The sequence below is a fragment of the Scaptodrosophila lebanonensis genome, unplaced genomic scaffold (genome assembly GCF_003285725.1).
Source record: "Scaptodrosophila lebanonensis strain 11010-0011.00,11010-0021.00 unplaced genomic scaffold, SlebRS2 tig00000024-arrow-pilon, whole genome shotgun sequence".
In the NCBI taxonomy this organism is placed as follows: domain Eukaryota; kingdom Metazoa; phylum Arthropoda; class Insecta; order Diptera; family Drosophilidae; genus Scaptodrosophila; species Scaptodrosophila lebanonensis.
The window spans coordinates 17,403,227-17,411,449 of NW_022060538.1; the positions used below are offsets into that span (position 1 = coordinate 17,403,227).

The window sequence follows — 8,223 nt, forward strand, 5'->3', positions numbered from 1 at the left end:
CAGTTATATAAAGTTTTAAAACAATTAATGTATAAGTATACACATACATACATATGTATGTATATTATATTTAATTCTTTGTACGTATGTAGTATGTATTTATGTATATTTGAACGTCTGTGAAAACCAAATTGAAGCATGTCCAATGAACTTTGAAGTCAAATAAAAATGTATTTACAAATTAATTATTAAAAAATAAAACCAGTCGTTATCATAAAAAAAAAGTCGGTCGATTCAATTTCTGATTCTTTTCATCATATTCTGATAGTACAACTAATTTGCATATACTTATAGGGTATATGTTCGGATTTGGTATATTTATGCACATTTTGTTTAAGCGCAGCTGGCAGTCTCTTGGGTTCGTTCGGAAGGCGCAACAGAACAGCTGTGTCATTCCAGAAAGCTTAACATAAGCCTTGCACATGCCGGTGTGGTTGATGTCTTGGCTATGTGGCTTTTTCTGGGTTTATTTACTTTTAAACTGAAATTACTTTAATTTTTGTGTTGCTTAATTGATGTTCTTAGTTCTATAAAATTTTTGTTTCTTAGTTATTGTATATTATCCAGTTAGCCACGTTTTGTATGCTCTATACATTACATGTGCCGGTGTGGTTGATGTCTAGGCTATGTTGCTGTTTCTAGGTTTATTTACTTTTATTTACTTTTAATATGAAATTACTTTTATTTTTGTGTAGCTTAATGGATGTTCTTAGTTCTATAAAATTGTTGTTTCTCAGTTATTGTATATTATCCAGTTGGCCATGTTTTTTTTATGTTCTATACATTACACATACATAACTCACAAAATTTTATATAACAAATCAGTAATCAGCACACTCCCCTTACACACACGAGTCTGAAGTGGTAGTCAAAATTTCGGTTGCATCACAATGATTTTGGTCAATTTTACGATTTGCAATAGTTTTAATAAGTGTGGACTTAGCCGTATTATAGCTAATTCGAGTTCTGCTGCTTCGGTTTTCGAATCGCAACGTTCTTTTCACGCTCTGAGCTCGCAGCGGGCCTGTAGTATGGACAACAACCCAAGCCCTAGCCACATGACTTTGGATGTGTTCAAAAGCGTTGTCTCGCATGCGCTTTTGGGCAAGTTCACAGCTGTTTTTCCAAAGCTTTTCAAGTGCCAGTGGAAGACTTATGAAGGTCAAAAGAAGGTTAGTACATCAGTCGATTGCTTTCGAGGTGGGTGTGTACGCGGAACAAAAAATTTGCGAAAAAAAGCAAAAAAGCCAAAGTTTGATAACGAAGTTGCGGCGATTTTTCAATCAAACTTTGCATTATTTACCCGTCGAAATTCTAAGTGATAATAACCGAACCTCTCTCCCTCTCTTTCGTTGCTACCTGCCGGCGTGCAGTTTTACGCAAATTTCAGTACAGATTGCAATATGGGTCGTAAATTCTGCGTGGGAGGCAACTGGAAGATGAACGGCGACCAGAAGTCCATCGCCGAGATCTGCAAGACGCTGAGCGGCGCCCAACTGGACCCCAACACCGAGGTGGTCATCGGCTGCCCGGCAATCTATCTGATGTACGCACGCAACCTTCTGCCCTGCAACATTGGTGTGGCCGGTCAGAATGCCTACAAGGTGGCCAAAGGTGCCTTTACCGGCGAAATCTCGCCAGCCATGTTGAAGGACATCGGCGCCGATTGGGTTATTTTGGGGCACTCGGAGCGTCGCGCCATCTTCAAGGAATCCGACGAGCTGATCGCCGAGAAGGCGGCTCATGCTCTGGCCGAAGGCCTGAAGGTCATTGCCTGCATTGGCGAGACTCTGGAGGAGCGTGAGGCTAACAAGACCAACGATGTGGTGGCACGCCAAATGTGCGCCTATGCCCAGAAAATCAAAGACTGGTCCAACGTGGTGGTTGCCTACGAACCCGTGTGGGCCATCGGCACCGGCAAAACCGCTACGCCCGAACAGGTGAGTTGCGATAAATGAAAGAAATCGAATATTGCACTAACTGCTGTCTTAATTGCAGGCTCAAGAGGTGCATGCCTTCCTGCGCAAGTGGCTCTGCGAGAACATCTCACCGGAGGTGGCCGAATCGTTGCGCATTCAGTATGGCGGCTCCGTGACTGCTGCCAATGCCAAGGAATTGGCCAAGAAGCCCGATATCGATGGCTTCCTCGTTGGCGGTGCTTCACTGAAGCCCGAATTCGTTGAAATTATCAATGCTAAGAAGTAAAGCCCATCGACCACGTTCCACCAACGCAGCGCAAAACTGCCCACAAGAAACAAAATTAATATATATTGCGTTAGGGGAAATCGGACATCGGCCCCTTCTACCTCCACCTCTCGATTGCATTATGCATACTTGAAATTATTATTGTTGTTAGATTAGAGCCGGAGGGTAGCATTGAAAAATGTGAAACAAAATTCTTAGTTCATTGCAAGTACATAAAGCACAAAATTGTTGGTAAAAAGTCGTATCAGAGATATATATATAAATAACTATTAATATATATACAAGTATGTTACTTTATTTATTCTGGCAATAATTGTTTACACATGCATATTACCTTAAGTTGATTTGATTTAAATCTTTACTCAAATGCTAAAGTAGCCAAATAAATAATGATATTTATAGATGAGATGTCTACTAAGTTCTCAATGTCAAATTAGGCATTATTCTATATAATATACGTGATATACGTATAGTACATTTATTGTGTGTTTTGGAGGCCTGTTCAAAGTTTCGTTAAACAACTTTAGTATCAGGTGTTATACATTTTATTGACTTGATAAGCACAGAGTAAGGTATGAGTGAACTAAGTCCAACTTTTAGAAGAATAATCACCAAATAGTTTAGAATAATTTGTACTAAAATGCTTTTTAATCCGCTGCTACAGCTAATCCGAAACACCTTAGCTGTAGTAGAAAATATTGTTTCAGCTTTGCTTTCGTTTTCTATAGACAGATAAAGGACATCAAAGAAGATTGTTATATTAAGAACCACTAACTACCCTCTCATCATGATTGATGTGGTAGCCTCCTAGGCATTACATAATCATTCAGTTAGAATGTTACGGTCGAGCCAGTCCGACTGCGAAATACTCTGTACTTCGGCGCTGTCTTATATGCGTCCATACTAAAAGAAAAAAAAAACAGAAAAAAAGAAGAAAAGCGAACCCGATCCTGCAGCTTGTGGGCATAGTGCGGGAGTGATATTTTTTGTTGTATAATAACTTTTTCTTCAGAAATGCCCGATTTTGATGAAATTTGAAACAACGTTAGAGAATTAACGTGTGTATTAATGTAGCTTTGGAACTGTGGACAGTATTGACGAAGTTCTGTAGCGCGGGATGGGAGGGGGGGGGGGGGAGGACTAATATAAACTAGTGTTGCCTGGGCATAAGGATAGAATAAGGATAAATACCAAGTTTGATTAATGTGGGTTCAGCAGTTTCCGATCTCAAGGCGTTCATCCAATCAGACGGACAAGGATTCCAAATGTGGACTACCAATTTGAAATGCCGCTATGAAGACGCTTATATCTCATCACTTCTGATCAATGATTGGGTAAGGATAAACACCAAGTTTGGTTAATGTGGGGTCAGCAGTTTCCGATCAGACTGACAAGGATTTCTCTCGTCGAAGAGGCTTTCTTCTCTCTGTTACATACTTTGTATAAACCTTATATACAATTTTAACCCTTCGCGTACAGGTTTTAAGAAGCGAGAGTTTGGTAGGATGCTGAAAAGAAAAACGGTTTCCATAGATGTTCCTTTACGCATAAATTGAAGAAATTTAAAAAATGTGGACTACCAATTCGAAATGCCTCTATGAATACGCTTATATCTTTTATTATTTTATTTTATGTACACGTAGAGCTTAGCAGCATGCCTCGCTTTTGTCGGCATTTTATTACAACTTTTCTAGAAGCGTAACGCATTCATGAGACTCTTAGTTAATTCTTCATATAAATTTTGCTTTTCCTTTTTATTTTTGACTGCACCAAATTGTAGCGAAAACGTGAAATTCTTGCAACAAATTAACACATCAACAAATTTGCGATAAACGCGAACATGGAACCCCACAAACAATTATACCTTTACGATATTTTAGTGCTCAGCTCAGATCCACCATTGGCCGGTGACGAGGACTCTGCTCTTGTGTATAGTGTCCGCTTATTTAAGGAGTTCGTGGACATACCGCTCGATCGGCAAGTCGAGCAGGGTTTTCCCAATGAGCCATTGGGGCAATTGTTGGCGAGTCCGTGCGAGCTAACGGGTGCCCTGGCGGCGGGCGTTTGTGTGACCCTACGCCGTGACAATGAAGTGCTCGGGTCTGGGCAAGGCACATTACCGCCATTGTTCTTGCGGCAACTGTCAGAGCCCACTTTTGTGGCCACGCATGTGATGCAAGTGGAGCTGCTTAAGCGTAAAAAGCCCGTGGCCACTGTTGAGCTCAACATCAAGATGCAGTCCACACATCCGGATCTGGAGTAAGATGGCGACAATGTTTTGTGTCCTTTCTGTATTCTAAATCGGCCTATTTCCTTCTCCAGCCCTAGCATGGCGGCATTTGGCTGCTTCGATGTCTGCCGGCCATTAGACAAGACTGTCAATCCACGTGACATCATCTTTACGTTAGGTCGCTCCAAGACGAGTCCGGCAACGACGGCAATTACGGACCAGCGATTGATGGACCAGGCGGCGTTTCCATTCACTTGTCAGCACAAGGCCAGTTCGCCCGAGGCTCCAGGCTGCAAATGCGTTCTGCGGGGCACAACAGCGCTGGATGCCGATGCCGATGCAAGACAGGAACGTGCTGACTTGCAGCGCTTGCTGACGGAGCTTAATTTGGATGAGAGGTCCTTGCCGGTGCCCCCACTTAGTCATTTACAGGCGCGGCAGCAGTCCACCTGCAAATGCATGAGAATGCAAACGTCGACGGACTCGATTACCGAAGACCTGGATCGCCTCTGGTCTGAGAATGGACAAAACGACTTCGATGCGGCCGAGACGGCGGTAGCCCAGCGCGAGAAAGCAGAAACTCGCAAGAGAAACTTGGGTGTCAACCAGCAGGCCAAGTCGCCGCAACTTACCGAAGCAGTTCCGGCTCGGCCGACGCTCTGCGCTTTGTGCAGCGCTGATATCGGGTGGGTGCCGCCCTTGGCCGCGTGTCCTTACTGTGGCTTTAAGAGTTTCACCGAGCCCGCAGAGAAGCCCTACGACGAGACAGCAACTGCCAAGGAACTACTCTACAATTACTTCCACGAGCGCAGGAAAGGGTGCCAAGCTGCCTCTGACGAGGACAATTCAGTACCAGCTGCAGCTGCGGAGGACGAGGAGCAGGATCCTAATGTGCCAGCTCAATGTGCTTGCGTTTCGGGGCGGACCTGCACGCGGTGTCGCATTCGCAAGCTCTGCGAACAGATGTTTAAGGAGTCCAACATCAAGCATCTGCATGTGCTACCAAATAGTACGAAGGAAACGGAAAAGGATAAGTTAGAAAAGAGGGAGTCCACCGTGTCGCAGCGACGCACGCAACTCGTAAAGATTTTCACCGAAATGCGAAATGCCTACGACAGGAAAAAATCAACTGCGACGTTGCTGAACGAACCTGAGGAGAAACCGGCCGAGAATTATTGCAAGAAACGGAAGGGTGGTAGAAAGTCGGCCCGCACTTGCAAATCCGAGACGTTGAAGAGAGTGCTAGCGGAGCTGGAACAAACGTATACGGCCAAGAAATGTAAGCGAAGGCGTATTGTTCGTCCTCGATCCAAACGGTAAGTGTAAAGGGTGTTCTATAAGTGACAATATTATACCCTGCACCCGTAGGGCAAAAGGGGTATATTAGGTTTGTGCAAAGTATGAAGGAAACATCTCCGACCCCATAAAGCATATATACTTGTATTCTTGATCAGCGATCGCTTGTTTTTATTATAATTTTTATATGCTTATTTAAATGAAGAATATTTATTTTATTATCAAGGTTCGGCTTTTTGTGTCCAGATAGGGTTGAGCAACGATAAGAAGTAGAAGCATAATTCATATCCAACTGATATTAGTTAATATAATTATATTTAATATACTAAGGATGGGACGTTTGCCTTAACGAAAATTATTGCAAAAAAATAGCGAAAATGAAATGCGACAAGTGCCTATATTTAACAATTTTTTTAAAACTAAGCTTCAATTTCGGCTTACATACTAAGCCCAGGGTAGAGAAAAAGCCCGCTCTTGCGCACTCTTTTCGCCATAAACTAACTTTAACATTTTCTCTTAAATTACACTACTTTACTCCAAGTGTTGAATAACAGATTAATCCTATTGAAAAGTAAAATATTTTCAAGCGTAAAATATGTTTAAGCAGCTTAATATAAAGAACCATTTGGAGGCATTGGCATATAATCTTGTTCTAAGCCGTTTTCGTGCAAAAGTTTTGTTTGCTTGTGGTGGTCCTTTTGCTTACGATATCTTCCGATATCCATTCAATGTTGCCTCCTTAAGCTCTTTTAGAGATAAAAATTATAATTCAAGGCGATAGGAAGTTTCTTCCCAGTACCTATTACATCGATGGAGTCAGTCTCAGTTGCATCCGAAATTCGAGTAGTGTGTTTTGAAAGTGCGAAATTTTATTTTAACATGTTTAGCCAACGAGAAAACTGTGTAAAAGTACGTTTCCTTTTTTAAATATTTTCAACTTATATCGTGTAAGAATGAGATTGTCAGCGTGTTAAAAGAGAAAAGGCAGCGAATTTGTAATCGTGTTAGACCGAGTTCCAATTAAAAGAGGACGTGTTAAGCGACCATATCATATATTATAATCGAGGGAAGAGCCGCAGATAATTGACAACACTGTCCTTGCCAGTTCAACTATTTTTCTTTAGGCCATTATATTATTAAATGTTAAATGAAGACCTCAAATGTTTTCTGCAGCTACACCTTTTTCAAAAAGAAGCTTGTTCCCCGTTCCAATCGCATTGGCCACCGCTGCTGTATAAGCGATAGCGCCCATGCGGGCTACTCCAAGATACCCTGTCATATGGGTTGGATGTGGACAAAGAACGAGCTGGCTCGCTATAAGTGCTGGAAGCCCGGAGCCATTGCCAAGCCCATACGTACACTCATGTCCTATTTTCTACGGGACTATCCCTTGGATAGAATCTGCATATCGCGATACCACTATCGCCGGCGCAAACGTGTAGACCCCGTGGAGGAGGAGCCGCTGGTGCAGCATCCAACGCTTCATATCAGCAAGAAGAACGATGAGTACACAATCACACTACGTCCTTTGAAGGAGCCCAAGGCTCTGGCCGTGTGCGCCAATCCTTATGCCGATATGAAGCCCGTCGTCTTTCGCATTACCAAGGATCCACTGCTGGCAGAGCAACGACGTCTTAAGCGGGCACTCAAAAAGCTTGGCTTCGAATATTGTCGTTGCCAGCGACCTGTAGCTAAATGCTGTTGCCGGAGCTATATAGACAAGAAGCGTGTATCGTTTGAGTTGGAGAATCTATGTCGAGATCATGGCGTAGCCAACATGGTGGACACATTTGTCTACTCCGAGTCCAGCGACAGTGAGGCCGAATATGATTTTGGAGTAACGCCACCGGCGGGGCTCACCAAACCTGAACGACTCAAGGTCACCAATGTGGCTAACTGCCAGACGCAGTATTGCGAGAATGATTGGGCCGAATACACTATGTTTCCACATCAACCGAACGCCCTAACACAGTACGCTGCGTGTACAGGCGGAGAGCGTAAGGCTATGTTCCCCTGGATCTATGGCAAGGGCAATGTGCATCAAGAGCCCAAGCCACCCAAAATGCGTAATCTGCCGAAAAAGGCGAAGGGAAAATCAAAGGGATAATAGATCCAGCCACGCTGGAAGCTTATTATAATCATGACAAGATTTCTCCGCCTAGCAGAAGACAACAAAAAAAAAAAAAATTATCTGTTCATTTAAAACTGTTTTTAAATGGACACATTACAAAAAGTAATAAAGAAACTCAAACAGTATTTTTTTGTCTATTTCTTTCTAAGAATATTAAACGTTGCTGCTACTGAAGCCTAATATAGTTTATACATATATATACTTGTATATATATATATATATATATATATATATATATATATATATATATATATATAAATATATATAGAAACAAATATTCTTTTTTTCTTTTAGCTTTTCCGAAAATTTTCAAAATCAACTTGATATTTCATAGAATTTAACGGTTCATATTTAAATATTA

The 8,223-nt window shown here is 42.1% G+C and overlaps 2 protein-coding genes across 2 annotated transcripts; both read left to right on the forward strand.

Annotated features, from left to right (window-relative positions):
* The first annotated feature begins 815 nt into the window (after positions 1-815).
* On the forward strand, positions 816-2,606 carry LOC115621843 (triosephosphate isomerase). The gene is made up of 3 exons (XM_030515655.1): positions 816-1,172; positions 1,374-1,940; positions 1,999-2,606. The coding sequence occupies exons 1-3, from the start codon at positions 891-893 to the stop codon at positions 2,203-2,205; spliced, it is 1,056 nt and encodes a 351-aa protein (XP_030371515.1). The 5' UTR covers positions 816-890; the 3' UTR covers positions 2,206-2,606.
* Positions 2,607-3,907: 1,301 nt separating this feature from the next.
* LOC115621198 lies at positions 3,908-7,987 on the forward strand. The gene is made up of 3 exons (XM_030514777.1): positions 3,908-4,464; positions 4,528-5,751; positions 6,905-7,987. Exons 1-3 carry the CDS (start codon positions 4,046-4,048, stop codon positions 7,836-7,838), a joined length of 2,577 nt encoding a protein of 858 aa, XP_030370637.1. The 5' UTR covers positions 3,908-4,045; the 3' UTR covers positions 7,839-7,987.
* Positions 7,988-8,223: the final 236 nt, after the last annotated feature.

Excerpts from the sequence above, each read along its gene's own strand:
- LOC115621843 (XM_030515655.1), top strand. The coding sequence starts at position 891 with ATGATTTTGGTCAATTTTACGATTTGCAATAGTTTTAATAAGTGTGGA. Across the intron at positions 1,173-1,373 it reads CTTATGAAGGTCAAAAGAAG|TTTTACGCAAATTTCAGTAC; the intron begins GTTAGTACATCA and ends GCCGGCGTGCAG. Across the intron at positions 1,941-1,998 it reads AAACCGCTACGCCCGAACAG|GCTCAAGAGGTGCATGCCTT; the intron begins GTGAGTTGCGAT and ends TCTTAATTGCAG.
- LOC115621198 (XM_030514777.1), top strand. The coding sequence starts at position 4,046 with ATGGAACCCCACAAACAATTATACCTTTACGATATTTTAGTGCTCAGC. Across the intron at positions 4,465-4,527 it reads TCCACACATCCGGATCTGGA|CCCTAGCATGGCGGCATTTG; the intron begins GTAAGATGGCGA and ends TTCCTTCTCCAG. Across the intron at positions 5,752-6,904 it reads GTTCGTCCTCGATCCAAACG|CTACACCTTTTTCAAAAAGA; the intron begins GTAAGTGTAAAG and ends TGTTTTCTGCAG.